The sequence below is a fragment of the Lithobates pipiens genome, unplaced genomic scaffold (assembly GCF_037356315.1).
Source record: "Lithobates pipiens isolate NorthernLeopardFrog02 unplaced genomic scaffold, aLitPip1_a1.2 Scaffold_28, whole genome shotgun sequence".
Lineage (NCBI taxonomy): Eukaryota > Metazoa > Chordata > Amphibia > Anura > Ranidae > Lithobates > Lithobates pipiens.
Window position 1 is genome coordinate 226388675 of NW_027507789.1, and position 18437 is coordinate 226407111.

The 18437-nt window shown below is 43.6% G+C and overlaps 2 protein-coding genes across 2 annotated transcripts in view; both read left to right on the plus strand.

The window, feature by feature from the left end:
• LOC143936205 (ABC-type organic anion transporter ABCA8-like) overlaps positions 1-18437 on the plus strand; it is a 394203-nt gene that overhangs the window by 297273 nt on the left and 78493 nt on the right. The gene's annotated exons all lie outside the window — the stretch shown is intronic.
• The window catches only part of LOC143936207 (ABC-type organic anion transporter ABCA8-like), a 110276-nt gene that overhangs the window by 14655 nt on the left and 77184 nt on the right, over positions 1-18437 (plus strand). The window contains exon 5 of the mRNA XM_077460616.1: positions 16606-16703. Coding sequence (XP_077316742.1) covers positions 16606-16703 — 98 coding nt within the window. The remainder of the gene's footprint in view (positions 1-16605; positions 16704-18437) is intronic.

An 18437-nucleotide genomic window follows, 5' to 3' on the forward strand; every position in this document is an offset into this window, starting at 1 on the left:
TCCCTTACATTGGTGATCAGTGAGAAGAATGTTCCTTACATTGGTGATCAGTGAGAAGAATGTTCCTTACATTGGTGATCGGTGGGAAGAATGTTCCTTACATTGGTGATCAGTGAGAAGAATGTTCCTTACATTGGTGATCAGTGAGAAGAATGATCCTTACATTGGTGATCAGTGAGAAGAATGTTCCTTACATTGGTGATCAGTGAGAAGAATGTTCCTTACATTGGTGATCAGTGAGAAGAATGATCCTTACATTGGTGATCAGTGAGAAGAATGTTCCTTACATTGGTGATCAGTGAGAAGAATGTTCCTTACATTGGTGATCAGTGAGAAGAATGATCCTTACGTTGGTGATCGGTGGGAAGAATGTTCCTTACATTGGTGATCAGTGAGAAGAATGTTCCTTACATTGGTGATCAGTGAGAAGAATGATCCTTACATTGGTGATCGGTGAGAAGAATGTTCCTTACATTGGTGATCAGTGGGAAGAATGTTCCTTACATTGGTGATCAGTGAGAAGAATGTTCCTTACATTGGTGATCAGTGAGAAGAATGTTCCTTACATTGGTGATCAGTGAGAAGAATGATCCTTACATTGGTGATCAGTGAGAAGAATGTTCCTTACATTGGTGATCAGTGAGAAGAATGTTCCTTACATTGGTGATCAGTGAGAAGAATGTTCCTTACATTGGTGATCAGTGAGAAGAATGTTCCTTACATTGGTGATCAGTGAGAAGAATGTTCCTTACATTGGTGATCAGTGAGAAGAATGTTCCTTACATTGGTGATCAGTGAGAAGAATGTTCCTTACATTGGTGATCAGTGAGAAGAATGTTCCTTACATTGGTGATCAGTGAGAATAATGTTCCTTACATTGGGGGTCAGTTGGAGGAATGCTCCTTACATTGGTGATCAGTGAGAAGAATGATCCTTACATTGGTGATCAGTGAGAAGAATGTTCCTTACATTGGTGATCAGTGAGAAGAATGTTCCTTACATTGGTGATCAGTGAGAAGAATGATCCTTACATTGGTGATCAGTGAGAAGAATGTTCCTTACATTGGTGATCAGTGAGAAGAATGTTCCTTACATTGGTGATCAGTGAGAAGAATGATCCTTACATTGGTGATCGGTGGGAAGAATGTTCCTTACATTGGTGATCAGTGAGAAGAATGTTCCTTACATTGGTGATCAGTGAGAAGAATGATCCTTACATTGGTGATCGGTGGGAAGAATGTTCCTTACATTGGTGATCAGTGGGAAGAATGTTCCTTACATTGGTGATCAGTGAGAAGAATGTTCCTTACATTGGTGATCAGTGAGAAGAATGTTCCTTACATTGGTGATCAGTGAGAAGAATGATCCTTACATTGGTGATCAGTGAGAAGAATGTTCCTTACATTGGTGATCAGTGAGAAGAATGTTCCTTACATTGGTGATCAGTGAGAAGAATGTTCCTTACATTGGTGATCAGTGAGAAGAATGTTCCTTACATTGGTGATCAGTGAGAAGAATGTTCCTTACATTGGTGATCAGTGATAAGAATGTTCCTTACATTGGTGGTCAGTGAGAAGAATGTTCCTTACATTGGTGATCAGTGGGAAGAATGTTCCTTACATTGGTGATCAGTGAGAAGAACGTTCCTTACATTGGTGATCAGTGAGAAGAATGATCCTTACATTGGTGATCAGTGAGAAGAATGTTCCTTACATTGGTGATCAGTGAGAAGAATGTTCCTTACATTGGTGATCAGTGAGAAGAATGTTCCTTACATTGGTGATCAGTGAGAAGAATGTTCCTTACATTGGTGGTCAGTGGGAAGAATGTTCCTTACATTGGTGATCAGTGAGAAGAATGTTCCTTACATTGGTGATCAGTGAGAAGAATGTTCCTTACATTGGTGATCAGTGGGAAGAATGTTCCTTACATTGGTGATCAGTGAGAAGAATGTTCCTTACATTGGTGATCAGTGAGAAGAATGTTCCTTACATTGGTGATCAGTGAGAAGAATGTTCCTTACATTGGTGATCAGTGAGAAGAATGTTCCTTACATTGGTGATCAGTGAGAAGAATGTTCCTTACATTGGTGATCAGTGAGAAGAATGTTCCTTACATTGGTGATCAGTGGGAAGAATGTTCCTTATATTGGTGATCAGTGAGAAGAATGTTCCTTACATTGGTGATCGGTGAGAAGAATGTTCCTTACATTGGTGATCAGTGAGAAGAATGTTCCTTACATTGGTGATCAGTGAGAAGAATGTTCCTTACATTGGTGATCAGTGGGAAGGAGGAGGAGGACACACCCAAAGAGCTCTCTGTGAGAACCACCCATTTTTCAAGCCTGGGCCTTGCCTGCTAGCTTGGCCCAGGAATAATGCCTGATCCTGGGGGAGGCCCTGAGATGGATCCCCCTGATGACACGGGGCCCAGTGAGGAGGAGGTGGAGGATCTGTCTGTGGGTCCGGGCCCTGGTATGGATGCCAGTGTCTTCAGCCTTAAGGTTGTTAATCGCTTTAGGGCGATTGGGAGAGCGGAGGAGAAGCTGAAGGTTTTGAGAGCGGAGCTTAAGAACTTCAAAGCCAAATACTTCCAGGCCTGGAGTAAGAATCGCACCGCCATGAAGCCTGAGCTACAGGAATTAGAGGAAAAAGTGAAGCAGCAAACTTTATTGTTGGGAAAACTAAAAGAAAAAAGTGGAGCATTTAAAGAAAAGTTTGAAAACGAGAGAAGGTTTGTCAGCCAGTCCTCAGCATGTTCAGTGGATCAGCCTCAGCATATGGATGACCCGGGTCCATCTGCCTCTGCTCCTCTCCCCCCATGTAAGGCCTTGGAGTCGCCAGCGGCAACCAGCCAGGGGGTTGAGAGTGAGAATGGCACCCTGACCTTTATCCAGCGGATGGAATCCCCCCTGAGAGGAGGCAAGCTTGTAATGTCTGATAATCCATCAGAGGTCCCGGAGGATGTTCAGAAAAATCAGCCAGGGAATGGGGATGGACCTGCACCAAATCCCCTGAACATGGATGTTGCTGCACCTGCATGTGCTGAGACCTGTAGTTCCACTACCACATTTGCTGCATGTGTTTCACACACTGTGTCTGACACCTGCAATGTGATTGCTTCACCTGAGCCTCTCTGTGCTCCAGCAGAGCTGATTGATGCTGGTGGGGGAGGGGATCAGTATACTGCACCATGTGCAATGGAAGCCATGGATGTGTCAGTCCAGCCTGCACTGTCCTCTGCAGAAAGTCCTGTCCTGTTGGAAGAGAACAGGCCAGATGAAGATTCCACCAGCACAGCAGTGGGAACTGACACTGCTAGGAAGACTGCAGGACATGTGAATATACCAGCAAGTATTGACAATGACAGTCATGATAAAACAATGAATGTGGTGGGTGGTGGTGGTGTTGATGGTGGAGGGGTTAATACTGCTGGGAAAAACAAAAATGACATTTCTCTCTCTGCTCAGAGGAAAGACTCATCGATTGTACAGACCAAATCTGTACAATCGATATCTGCTAAAGATGTCTCAGACAGTTCAAAACACACAAATATCTCTTCTGCTGGGAGGAATATGGGGAGTTATGCATCTGTTGTGGGGAGTCGCACCAAGGAGGGTGGGGGGAATGCTGTAAATATTGGTGGTCACAATATAGGGGGGTTTGGTGGTGGGTATAGGAGGAGGAATGTGGTTCAGTTCAAGTGGGAGGGGGAGGGGACCCCACCAGTGAGGGGGAGGGTGGCAGAGTTGATTTTGGAAATGGGGTTTAAAGCTGTGGATATTTTTGCTTTGATTTGCCCAGTGGGGAGTTATGAGTTTGATTTATCTTTTGTTAAACCTGAGGGGTTGGATTTATTTTGGGAGCGACATAGGAGGTGCCAGGGCCTTTCGCAGTGGAGTGGTTTGGTGCCAAATGTGATTTCCAGGCAGCCCCTGATAAAATCGGTGACCATCCTGGTGCGCAACGAATCCATACCAGAGGCTGATTTGATAGTATGGCTACGCCGATATGGTGAGGTCCTCACTCCACTGCGGAAGGTCCTGGATGAACATGGGATATGGACAGGGGCCTGGACGGTGTCACTAAAACTGGGGGTGCTGGGCAATGTAGTCCAACATCTGCCCTGTTCAGCTTTCCTGGGAAGAGATCGGCTGACTATATTTTACCAGGGACAGCCCAAAGTCTGCAATAAATGTGGTGAAAAGGGCCATTTTGCCTCTACCTGCACGCGTAAAAAGTGTTCGCTATGCCAGGGTCTGGACCATTTGGCAAAGGATTGTACCCAAATTCGGTGCAATCTGTGCCAACAGCTTGGCCATCCTTACAGTAAGTGTCCAGAGGCTTTACATAACCTGCCAGGATTGGAGGCTGAGCTGCAGAGGTTGGATAAGGAGGATGAGGCCGCTGGAACTGTTGTTGTCCCTCCTGTGTCTGTTCCATCTGTTTCAGGTTCTGTTTCCCCTGGTAATGTGGTCCCTGAGTCTGTCCCTCCTGTGTCAGTTCCATCTGTTTCAGGTTCTGTTCCCCCTGGTAATGTTGTCCCTGAGTCTGTCCCTCCTGTGTCAGTTCCATCTGTTGCTTCAGATTCTGTCCCCTCTAGTGATGTGGTCCCTAAGTCTGTCCCCCATGTGGTGGTCCCTATTCCTGCTGTACGTAGGTCCTCCAGACTAGCGGAAGCTGCTGGGGGGGCAGGTTTAGCGGATCTTCCTTCTCAGCCTCCAGTCCCCGTCCCTCGGCAGCGCAAACGTGGTCAGGGGAATGTGGGGGTGCTGGATGGGGGTGGGGCTGATGGAAGGGTGTCCATATCCCATGTCTCACCCTCTGTTGAGGGGGATTCAGATGATGAGGGGTGGGAGACGTTTAGGAGGAAGAAAAAGAAGAAGAGGAAGACAAATAAGGTGGTCATTTCTTCCTCAGAGTCGGACCCAGGAGGGGTTCCTCCTGGTAACCCTTTTTCAGTTTTGTCAGGTGATGGGATGTCTGATTTATCTTTTTCTTTATCATCCATGGATGAGGGGGAGTCACATAGTTTGAAGAGAGCTGTTTCTGGTGATGAGAGTGTGGCAAAGGTTAAGAAACGACTACCCCAATCATCCTGATGGCAGTTCCCACTCCGATAAAGGTGGCGACCATTAATGTCGCCAGCATGAAATCTGCAAGAGCTCGTGATATTGCCTTATTTTTGCTCAGCGAGTTTGATGCCGAGATTTTATTTTTGCAAGAGACCTGGCTCAATACTTTGGCCGATGTCCATCTAGCAAAAAGGGAGTGGAGATGCGGTCCCTCCTTTTGGTCTCTTGCGGCAGAGCCCTGCAGCGGAGTTGCAGTCCTTTTTAAAACCGATATGGTAACGTGCCGGCGGGTAATTGAGGTAGAGATTGGGAGATGCATGGTCTTGGACGTCTCTGTTAGGGGGCAGGACCTGCGTCTGATCAATATCTATGGACCGCAGTCAAGATGGGGCAGGAAATGCCTCCTCACAGAGATCAAGCCCTTCCTTTTTACGTCCCAGCAGGTTGTCTTTGGAGGTGATTTTAACACCATAATTAGGCCTGAAGACAGGAGAGGCTCCATAGACAGGCTGGCGTACGATAGCGTTTTTCTTAGAGATATGGTGAGACAAGCAGGCCTGGTAGATGTGCATATTAAGCACTGCCCTGGCAGCACGGGATTCACATTTCAGAGAGGGAATAGTCAGAGTAGGATAGATAGGTTTTTTTTAAAGGAGAACTCTGCTTTCTCGGCTCCTGAGTTGAGGGTGGTGGAGTTCTCTGACCACTGTATGCTGTCTGTGAATCTGAATGCCTCGGACACTCCACCCAGGGGAAGGGGTACCTGGAAACTGAATTCGGCTCTCCTGGAAGACGTAGAGGTAAGACAATCCTTTGAGGATTTTTTCCAGGCACAGGTTTCTATTCTGGACTTTTGCAGCAGTAAGTCAGAGTGGTGGGAACTTGTGAAACAAAGGGCGATTGGACTTTTCAAGGCCATAAGTAAGAAGAAGCAGCTTGGTATGTACATTGCCTACCAGCATTTGCGGAGGAAGCTTGATCGTCTTGTCTCGTATAGAGGAGATCCAGGGGAGATCTCTGAGGTGAAGTTTCTTCTTAGAAAGTGTCAATACGACCGGCATGCCTCCTTGGTTCTGGAGAGGGATTATGGAAAATATCACTCGCCTGATCCTTACCAGAACTGTAAGCAAGGCATAGCAGTTAAGACGGTCATAGGCCTGAGGGATAGTACGGGTTCCCTGGTGAAGTCCAGATCAGGGATCCTGGAGATCTTCAGATCATATTATGCAGACCTTCTGGGAAGAAAGGACCTTTGTCGGGACAAGATGGAAAGCTTTCTGGATTCTACTCCAGGATTGGGAAATGGTACATTGCCTTTGATGGATTTGACAGAACCAATTTCAGTGGATGAGGTAGTTCATGCTATAGAGAAGCTGGCTACCAAAAAATCGCCTGGGCCAGATGGGTTGACAGCTGAATTCTACAAGTGTTTTAAGTCCATTCTGGCTCCCTTTTTAGCGGAGGTTTATAACAGCTGTCTAGAAGAGGGTTCGCTCCCTCCCTCCATGAGGCAATCAGCTGTGATTCTTCTGTCAAAAGGTAAAGACCCCTCAATGATTGAGAACTGGCGCCCCATCAGTCTTCTCAATGTTGATAGAAAGATCTTGGCGAAGATTCTTTTTTGGCGCTTGTCGTCAGTGGCAGGCGATTTGTTGTCCAGTCATCAGCACTGCTCGGTCCAAGGTAGAAGTACCTTTTCAGCGGTTTTAGCTGTCCGGGAGGCTTTGGAACGATGCAGGGCTGCTGGATGGAGAAAGTACTTGCTGGCATTGGATCAGGCAAAGGCTTTTGATAGAGTCAATCACGAGTACCTGTATTTGCTACTTGGTAGATACGGCCTGCAGGGGAGGTTTATAGATTGGCTGAAGACATTATATAAAGGGGCTGAGAGCTTCCCACTGGTTAATGGTTGGGTTGGACGGCCTTTTGAGGTTGGCTCTGGTGTGCGCCAGGGATGTCCTCTGAGCCCCCTGTTATATGTATTCGCAATCGACCCCTTCATAAGAAGGCTAGAGAGTGGATCTTTGTGCGGGGTGCCTTTGGGCATTGCTGGTGTGCCACCTTTGAAGGTCGTGGCCTATGCCGATGATGTGTCTGTTATTGTCTCTGGAACGGAGGAGGCGCAGGAGGTGGTCTCTATGATAGAGCAGTACACGGAGGCTTCTGGTTCTAAAGTCAACCATGAAAAGAGTGAAGTTTTCTGGATGGGTGATGAAGGTGAAAGCTTCGAACTTCCGGATGCCTTCCCAGAGCCCCAGCAGGAAATTAAAGTGTTGGGCATCAAATTTGGTCCTGGTGACTATGGTCATCGAAATTGGGAAAGCAGGTTGGTGTGTGCCAATGCCAAAGTAGCAAGCTGGAAGAAATGGAAGCTTTCATTGAGGGAGAGGGTTGACTTGATCAAAACGTACCTGGTCCCAATTTTTTTATATGTCAGCTTCGTCTGTATCTTGCCAGTATCTCTCTATGCAAGGGTGTACAGCTGCTTTTTCCAACTGTTATGGGGAAGTAGGCTGAACCTGATCAAACGCAATGTAACTTACCTGTCTAGGCGGGAGGGTGGCCTAGGAATGGTCAACCCAATAGTTTTCTTTTCTCTGCTGTTTTTAAAGTATAATCTTGGTAACATGCTAGCAGAGAACCCGCCGGGATGGGTGGGTATTTTTCAATCTTGTTTTAGGCCTTTTCTGCGATGCTGGGAAGATGGCGGGCCAGTGAAAAGTCTGAGAGTCCGACATGGCAAGCTCCCGGCTTATGTTGCCCCGTGTCTGAAAATACTTCGGCAGTGGCAGGTGACAGTGGAGGATATCAAGTCCCTCCCCAGAAAGCTTCTGGAGAAGAGGATTTTGGGCTCTGCTTTCAGTGTGTCACTGGCCTTAAGGGATTGCCCAGGCTCTGTAATGAGGGAGGGGTTGCGTTTAATCAATTTAGAAAGAATCCCCTTGAAGTTTAGGGATCAAGCCTGGCTCGCCTTCCATGGAAGGCTCTATGTGAGAGGGAACTTGAAGCATCGCCCTGTGGATGATCGGGATTGTCCTAGAGCGGAGTGTGTTGGTAAAGTGGAGTCTATGGACCACTTTTTGCTCCAGTGTCCCTTTAACATAGAGGTGTATAAAAGGGTGGGGAGGGCTCTAGGCATCCCCTTTTTCTATCGCATGAGTTATGCGGAGTGGGTGTATGGGGCATTCCCGACTCACTGGGATTTTGATTTGGATACACTGTTTTTAGTTAGTATAGTTGTCCGTTACTTCACATGGAATGCACGGTGCCAGATTACCCTGCGGAAGAAAGTCCTCTCTGTTGAGGTGGTGGTGCACGATATTCTGGGTGAGGTTGGGAAAATTCGGGGTCTTGAGAAGGGCAGGGAGCCTCGGGCAGTCTGGATAAGGGCGTGGAGGAATATCAGACCTGCCTTTGGTGAACTGCCCATCTCTGGGTGAGGAGCTCTTTTCTTTTTCTGGTTCTTTCACTCCCTTAGCTTTTGTTGGTTAGTATCTTCTTTTTGAAGAAGGGCTGCATGCATAATAGGTGCGGGATTGTTTCTTAACCTCACAAGTTTGATGTCTGGTGTAATGGTGTGAGTCGTAATAGGATTTATGTTATTGCTGTAAAGTATTTTTTTTTTTTTTTTTTTGGGTTTGAGAGCAGTTTTGCTATATTTATTTTAATTTATGTAAATATGTATATATTTATGTATATTTATATATTGTGATTTTATGCTTAATGATTGCAAGACTTTTAATAAAGAAAAATTGGGAAGAATGTTCCTTACATTGGTGATCAGTGAGAAGAATGTTCCTTACATTGGTGATCAGTGAGAAGAATGTTCCTTACATTGGTGATCAGTGAGAAGAATGTTCCTTACATTGGTGATCAGTGAGAAGAATGTTCCTTACATTGGTGATCAGTGAGAAGAATGTTCCTTACATTGGTGATCAGTGAGAAGAATGTTCCTTACATTGGTGATCGGTGAGAAGAATGTTCCTTACATTGGTGATCGGTGAGAAGAATGTCCCTTACATTGGTGATCAGTGAGAAGAATGTTCCTTACATTGGTGATCAGTGAGAAGAATGTTCCTTACATTGGTGATCGGTGGGAAGAATGTTCCTTACATTGGTGATCAGTGAGAAGAATGTTCCTTACATTGGTGATCAGTGAGAAGAATGTTCCTTACATTGGTGATCAGTGAGAAGAATGTTCCTTACATTGGTGATCAGTGAGAAGAATGTTCCTTACATTTGTGATCAGTGGGAAGAATGTTCCTTACATTGGTGATCAGTGAGAAGAATGATCCTTACATTGGTGATCAGTGAGAAGAATGTTCCTTACATTGGTGATCAGTGAGAAGAATGTTCCTTACATTGGTGATCGGTGAGAAGAATGTTCCTTACATTGGTGATCAGTGAGAAGAATGTTCCTTACATTGGTGATCAGTGAGAAGAATGTTCCTTACATTGGTGATCGGTGGGAAGAATGTTCCTTACATTGGTGATCAGTGAGAAGAATGTTCCTTACATTGGTGATCAGTGAGAAGAATGATCCTTACATTGGTGATCAGTGAGAAGAATGTTCCTTACATTGGTGATCAGTGAGAAGAATGTTCCTTACATTGGTGATCAGTGAGAAGAATGATCCTTACATTGGTGATCAGTGAGAAGAATGTTCCTTACATTGGTGATCAGTGAGAAGAATGTTCCTTACATTGGTGATCAGTGAGAAGAATGATCCTTACGTTGGTGATCGGTGGGAAGAATGTTCCTTACATTGGTGATCAGTGAGAAGAATGTTCCTTACATTGGTGATCAGTGAGAAGAATGATCCTTACATTGGTGATCGGTGGGAAGAATGTTCCTTACATTGGTGATCAGTGGGAAGAATGTTCCTTACATTGGTGATCAGTGAGAAGAATGTTCCTTACATTGGTGATCAGTGAGAAGAATGTTCCTTACATTGGTGATCAGTGAGAAGAATGATCCTTACATTGGTGATCAGTGAGAAGAATGTTCCTTACATTGGTGATCAGTGAGAAGAATGTTCCTTACATTGGTGATCAGTGAGAAGAATGTTCCTTACATTGGTGATCAGTGAGAAGAATGTTCCTTACATTGGTGATCAGTGAGAAGAATGTTCCTTACATTGGTGATCAGTGAGAAGAATGTTCCTTACATTGGTGATCAGTGAGAAGAATGTTCCTTACATTGGTGATCAGTGAGAAGAATGTTCCTTACATTGGTGATCAGTGAGAATAATGTTCCTTACATTGGGGGTCAGTTGGAGGAATGCTCCTTACATTGGTGATCAGTGAGAAGAATGATCCTTACATTGGTGATCAGTGAGAAGAATGTTCCTTACATTGGTGATCAGTGAGAAGAATGTTCCTTACATTGGTGATCAGTGAGAAGAATGATCCTTACATTGGTGATCGGTGGGAAGAATGTTCCTTACATTGGTGATCAGTGAGAAGAATGTTCCTTACATTGGTGATCAGTGAGAAGAATGATCCTTACATTGGTGATCGGTGGGAAGAATGTTCCTTACATTGGTGATCAGTGGGAAGAATGTTCCTTACATTGGTGATCAGTGAGAAGAATGTTCCTTACATTGGTGATCAGTGAGAAGAATGTTCCTTACATTGGTGATCAGTGAGAAGAATGATCCTTACATTGGTGATCAGTGAGAAGAATGTTCCTTACATTGGTGATCAGTGAGAAGAATGTTCCTTACATTGGTGATCAGTGAGAAGAATGTTCCTTACATTGGTGATCAGTGAGAAGAATGTTCCTTACATTGGTGATCAGTGAGAAGAATGTTCCTTACATTGGTGATCAGTGAGAATAATGTTCCTTACATTGGGGGTCAGTTGGAGGAATGCTCCTTACATTGGTGATCAGTGAGAAGAATGATCCTTACATTGGTGATCAGTGAGAAGAATGTTCCTTACATTGGTGATCAGTGAGAAGAATGTTCCTTACATTGGTGATCAGTGAGAAGAATGATCCTTACATTGGTGATCGGTGGGAAGAATGTTCCTTACATTGGTGATCAGTGAGAAGAATGTTCCTTACATTGGTGATCAGTGAGAAGAATGATCCTTACATTGGTGATCGGTGGGAAGAATGTTCCTTACATTGGTGATCAGTGGGAAGAATGTTCCTTACATTGGTGATCAGTGAGAAGAATGTTCCTTACATTGGTGATCAGTGAGAAGAATGTTCCTTACATTGGTGATCAGTGAGAAGAATGATCCTTACATTGGTGATCAGTGAGAAGAATGTTCCTTACATTGGTGATCAGTGAGAAGAATGTTCCTTACATTGGTGATCAGTGAGAAGAATGTTCCTTACATTGGTGATCAGTGAGAAGAATGTTCCTTACATTGGTGATCAGTGAGAAGAATGTTCCTTACATTGGTGATCAGTGAGAAGAATGTTCCTTACATTGGTGATCAGTGAGAAGAATGTTCCTTACATTGGTGATCAGTGAGAAGAATGTTCCTTACATTGGTGATCAGTGGGAAGAATGTTCCTTACATTGGTGATCAGTGAGAAGAATGTTCCTTACATTGGTGATCAGTGAGAAGAATGTTCCTTACATTGGTGATCAGTGAGAAGAATGTTCCTTACATTGGTGATCAGTGAGAAGAATGTTCCTTACATTGGTGATCAGTGAGAAGAATGTTCCTTACATTGGTGATCAGTGAGAAGAATGTTCCTTACATTGGTGATCAGTGAGAAGAATGTTCCTTACATTGGTGATCAGTGAGAAGAATGTTCCTTACATTGGTGATCAGTGGGAAGAATGTTCCTTATATTGGTGATCAGTGAGAAGAATGTTCCTTACATTGGTGATCGGTGAGAAGAATGTTCCTTACATTGGTGATCAGTGAGAAGAATGTTCCTTACATTGGTGATCAGTGAGAAGAATGTTCCTTACATTGGTGATCAGTGGGAAGAATGTTCCTTACATTGGTGATCAGTGAGAAGAATGTTCCTTACATTGGTGATCAGTGAGAAGAATGTTCCTTACATTGGTGATCAGTGAGAAGAATGTTCCTTACATTGGTGATCAGTGAGAAGAATGTTCCTTACATTGGTGATCAGTGAGAAGAATGTTCCTTACATTGGTGATCAGTGAGAAGAATGTTCCTTACATTGGTGATCGGTGAGAAGAATGTTCCTTACATTGGTGATCAGTGAGAAGAATGTCCCTTACATTGGTGATCAGTGAGAAGAATGTTCCTTACATTGGTGATCAGTGAGAAGAATGTTCCTTACATTGGTGATCGGTGGGAAGAATGTTCCTTACATTGGTGATCAGTGAGAAGAATGTTCCTTACATTGGTGATCAGTGAGAAGAATGATCCTTACATTGGTGATCAGTGAGAAGAATGTTCCTTACATTGGTGATCAGTGAGAAGAATGTTCCTTACATTGGTGATCGGTGAGAAGAATGTTCCTTACATTGGTGATCAGTGAGAAGAATGTTCCTTACATTGGTGATCAGTGAGAAGAATGTTCCTTACATTGGTGATCGGTGGGAAGAATGTTCCTTACATTGGTGATCAGTGAGAAGAATGTTCCTTACATTGGTGATCAGTGAGAAGAATGATCCTTACATTGGTGATCAGTGAGAAGAATGTTCCTTACATTGGTGATCAGTGAGAAGAATGTTCCTTACATTGGTGATCAGTGAGAAGAATGATCCTTACATTGGTGATCAGTGAGAAGAATGTTCCTTACATTGGTGATCAGTGAGAAGAATGTTCCTTACATTGGTGATCAGTGAGAAGAATGATCCTTACGTTGGTGATCGGTGGGAAGAATGTTCCTTACATTGGTGATCAGTGAGAAGAATGTTCCTTACATTGGTGATCAGTGAGAAGAATGATCCTTACATTGGTGATCGGTGGGAAGAATGTTCCTTACATTGGTGATCAGTGGGAAGAATGTTCCTTACATTGGTGATCAGTGAGAAGAATGTTCCTTACATTGGTGATCAGTGAGAAGAATGTTCCTTACATTGGTGATCAGTGAGAAGAATGTTCCTTACATTGGTGATCAGTGAGAAGAATGTTCCTTACATTGGTGATCAGTGGGAAGAATGTTCCTTACATTGGTGATCAGTGAGAAGAATGTTCCTTACATTGGTGATCAGTGAGAAGAATGTTCCTTACATTGGTGATCAGTGAGAAGAATGTTCCTTACATTGGTGATCAGTGAGAAGAATGTTCCTTACATTGGTGATCAGTGAGAAGAATGTTCCTTACATTGGTGATCAGTGAGAAGAATGTTCCTTACATTGGTGATCAGTGAGAAGAATGTTCCTTACATTGGTGATCAGTGAGAAGAATGTTCCTTACATTGGTGATCAGTGGGAAGAATGTTCCTTATATTGGTGATCAGTGAGAAGAATGTTCCTTACATTGGTGATCGGTGAGAAGAATGTTCCTTACATTGGTGATCAGTGAGAAGAATGTTCCTTACATTGGTGATCAGTGAGAAGAATGTTCCTTACATTGGTGATCAGTGGGAAGAATGTTCCTTACATTGGTGATCAGTGAGAAGAATGTTCCTTACATTGGTGATCAGTGAGAAGAATGTTCCTTACATTGGTGATCAGTGAGAAGAATGTTCCTTACATTGGTGATCAGTGAGAAGAATGTTCCTTACATTGGTGATCAGTGAGAAGAATGTTCCTTACATTGGTGATCAGTGAGAAGAATGTTCCTTACATTGGTGATCAGTGAGAAGAATGTTCCTTACATTGGTGATCGGTGAGAAGAATGTTCCTTACATTGGTGATCAGTGAGAAGAATGTCCCTTACATTGGTGATCAGTGAGAAGAATGTTCCTTACATTGGTGATCAGTGAGAAGAATGTTCCTTACATTGGTGATCGGTGGGAAGAATGTTCCTTACATTGGTGATCAGTGAGAAGAATGTTCCTTACATTGGTGATCAGTGAGAAGAATGATCCTTACATTGGTGATCAGTGAGAAGAATGTTCCTTACATTGGTGATCAGTGAGAAGAATGTTCCTTACATTGGTGATCGGTGAGAAGAATGTTCCTTACATTGGTGATCAGTGAGAAGAATGTTCCTTACATTGGTGATCAGTGAGAAGAATGTTCCTTACATTGGTGATCGGTGGGAAGAATGTTCCTTACATTGGTGATCAGTGAGAAGAATGTTCCTTACATTGGTGATCAGTGAGAAGAATGATCCTTACATTGGTGATCAGTGAGAAGAATGTTCCTTACATTGGTGATCAGTGAGAAGAATGTTCCTTACATTGGTGATCAGTGAGAAGAATGATCCTTACATTGGTGATCAGTGAGAAGAATGTTCCTTACATTGGTGATCAGTGAGAAGAATGTTCCTTACATTGGTGATCAGTGAGAAGAATGATCCTTACGTTGGTGATCGGTGGGAAGAATGTTCCTTACATTGGTGATCAGTGAGAAGAATGTTCCTTACATTGGTGATCAGTGAGAAGAATGATCCTTACATTGGTGATCGGTGGGAAGAATGTTCCTTACATTGGTGATCAGTGGGAAGAATGTTCCTTACATTGGTGATCAGTGAGAAGAATGTTCCTTACATTGGTGATCAGTGAGAAGAATGTTCCTTACATTGGTGATCAGTGAGAAGAATGTTCCTTACATTGGTGATCAGTGAGAAGAATGTTCCTTACATTGGTGATCAGTGAGAAGAATGTTCCTTACATTGGTGATCAGTGAGAAGAATGTTCCTTACATTGGTGATCAGTGAGAAGAATGATCCTTACATTGGTGATCGGTGGGAAGAATGTTCCTTACATTGGTGATCAGTGGGAAGAATGTTCCTTACATTGGTGATCGGTGAGAAGAATGCTCCTTACATTGGTGATCGGTGAGAAGAATGATCCTTACATTGGTGATCAGTGAGAAGAATGTTCCTTACATTGGTGATCAGTGAGAAGAATGTTCCTTACATTGGTGATCAGTGAGAAGAATGATCCTTACATTGGTGATCGGTGGGAAGAATGTTCCTTACATTGGTGATCAGTGAGAAGAATGTTCCTTACATTGGTGATCAGTGAGAAGAATGATCCTTACATTGGTGATCGGTGGGAAGAATGTTCCTTACATTGGTGATCAGTGGGAAGAATGTTCCTTACATTGGTGATCAGTGAGAAGAATGTTCCTTACATTGGTGATCAGTGAGAAGAATGTTCCTTACATTGGTGATCAGTGAGAAGAATGATCCTTACATTGGTGATCAGTGAGAAGAATGTTCCTTACATTGGTGATCAGTGAGAAGAATGTTCCTTACATTGGTGATCAGTGAGAAGAATGTTCCTTACATTGGTGATCAGTGAGAAGAATGTTCCTTACATTGGTGATCAGTGAGAAGAATGTTCCTTACATTGGTGATCAGTGAGAAGAATGTTCCTTACATTGGTGATCAGTGAGAAGAATGTTCCTTACATTGGTGATCAGTGGGAAGAATGTTCCTTACATTGGTGATCAGTGAGAAGAATGTTCCTTACATTGGTGATCGGTGAGAAGAATGTCCCTTACATTGGTGATCGGTGAGAAGAATGTCCCTTACATTGGTGATCGGTGAGAAGAATGTTCCTTACATTGGTGATCAGTGAGAAGAATGTTCCTTACATTGATGATCAGTGAGAAGAATGTTCCTTACATTGGTGATCAGTGAGAAGAATGTTCCTTACATTGGTGATCAGTGAGAAGAATGATCCTTACATTGGTGATCAGTGAGAAGAATGTTCCTTACATTGGTGGTCAGTGAGAAGAATGATCCTTACATTGATGATCAGTGAGAAGAATGTTCCTTACATTGGTGATCAGTGAGAAGAATGTTCCTTACATTGGTGATCAGTGAGAAGAATGTTCCTTACATTGGTGATCAGTGAGAAGAATGTTCCTTACATTGGTGATCAGTGAGAAGAATGTTCCTTACATTGGTGATCAGTGAGAAGAATGTTCCTTACATTGGTGATCAGTGAGAAGAATGTTCCTTACATTGGTGATCAGTGAGAAGAATGTTCCTTACATTGGGGGTCAGTTGGAGGAATGTTCCTTACATTGGGGGTCAGTTGGAGGAATGCTCCTTACATTGGTGGTCAGTGGGAAGAATGTTCCTTACATTGGGGGTCAGTTGGAGGAATGTTCCTTACATTGGGGGTCAGTTGGAGGAATGCTCCTTACATTGGTGGTCAGTGGGAAGAATGTTCCTTACATTGGGGGTCAGTTGGAGGAATGCTCCTTACATTGGGGGTCAGTTGGAGGAATGCTCCTTACATTGGGGGTCAGTTGGAGGAATGTTCCTTACATTGGGGGTCAGTTGGAGGAATGCTCCTTACATTGGGGGTCAGTTGGAGGAATGTTCCTTACATTGGGGGTCAGTTGGAGGAATGCTCCTTACATTGGGGGTCAGTTGGAGGAATGCTCCTTACATTGGGGGTCAGTGGGAATCTCCTGTCCATGGTGTTCTTTTTTTTGTTTGCTCACCTGTGTGTTCCTCCAGGTTACTGTGATGATTTGAATTATAACTGTTACCCCCTGGAATACTGGAAAGTGGGGTTCATCTCTCTACAAGCCAGCATTGACTCTGCCATTGTTGAGGTGAGCATAAAGCCATTTCTGCCCCATCACTACTCGTTATAGAGGCAGCTGCACAGTCTGACCAATTTGGGGCAGAAAGATTTTGAGGGGTAATCTGGATAAAACTTGAAGTTGCTCCAGTCATTGGATGATAGAAGGGAGTTTTATTATCCAGTTCATTACCCCTCACGATCTCTCAGGTTCTATTTGTTCACAATACGCTTCCATCAGCATTTTACAAGCCCTGAAGGAGTGGGGCCTTGGCAAACAATTTTATAATGAAAATCCTTCCTGGATGCTTTCTTCTTCTTAGAGTTGCTATGGCTCTCGGTGTCTCTGGAAGATCCATACGCTCTAATTTTCAGAGCTATTATCCTGTGAAACTGCATTTACGTTCGTTCTGTGAGAATGGGTGCAAAAAAACAAAAAAAGTAAGTCACATAAAACCCTCATGTAAGAAGTAGTAGCAGCCTCAGCCTAGACTCTGTCAAGGCCATGCTCCACTGACGCGTTTCGTCCTGACCACAGGGCTTAGTCATGGGGCTTAGCCATTACTAAGGCCCATGGGTGGGGAAAAATGTGTAGGAGGCTTGGCCTGGACAGAGTCTAGGCTGAGGCTGCTTCTACTTCATACATGAAGGTTTTATGTGATGTGCAGGGCTTGGGACTTACTTTGTTTCCTTCATTGACTTTTGTGGAGATGAGCACTCCCAGCGACTGAAACTGACAGCAGATGAGGATCTACCATAGCCTGGAATGGCACCCTTAAGTCTTTGTATGGGGCAAAAACAAATGTTACTAGGCTCAGGGCCGTCTTTAATATTGACTGGACCCGGGGTAAACATTTTCTTGGGTCCCCTCTTCTACGCAAATGTCTCTCTCTACATGCTTTGAGACATACAATAAATAGCAGCTAGACTCAAAATCAGTTTACTTCATCAGATGAGGCAGTGATTGCGATTGGTTGCCAAAGGTTACAGTGTATCGTTACCGACCACTGACTGGCTACTAGAGGTTACAGCACGCATTATGGCTCACTGTTATTTTCTAGAGCAGGGATATGCAATTAGTGGACCTCCAGCTGTTGCAGAACTACAAGACCCATGAGGCATAGCAAGACTCTGACAGCTACAAGCATGACACCCAGAGGCAGAGCATTGTGGGACTTGTAGTTTTGCAACAACTGGAGGTCTGCTAATTGCATATCCCTGTTCTAGAGGTTACAGCACATGACTTCTGCTCGTTGATTGGTTGCTAGAGATTACTGTACCTAAATACTGCTCACTGATTGCTAGAGGTTACTGAACATCTGTACCACTCACTAATTGGTTGTTAAAGGTTACTGCCCATTATTACTGCTCACTCATTGATTGCTAGAGGTTACTGAACATCTATACCACTCACTAATTGGTTGTAAGAGGTTACTGCAAATTATTACTGCTCACTGATTGGTTGCAAGAGGTTAGTGCACAGCATTACTGCTCACTGATTGGTTGCTAAAGGTTACAACACATCATCTCCTCACTGCCTGCCTGCTTATTCACATGCACCAAAATTCAGGGTGCTGTGGCACCATGTTATTTTGAAGAAGGGTTCCACCTGCTTACTTTTGCAGAACAGGCTTAATGACCACAGTTGTAGGCAGGACATTCAAACATGATCCTTTACCTCACCAGTGGGCAGCATTCAGCAGAAATAATGGTGGATGTGACCTCAGGGGGACATGATATACATATGAATGCTACCACCATTTAC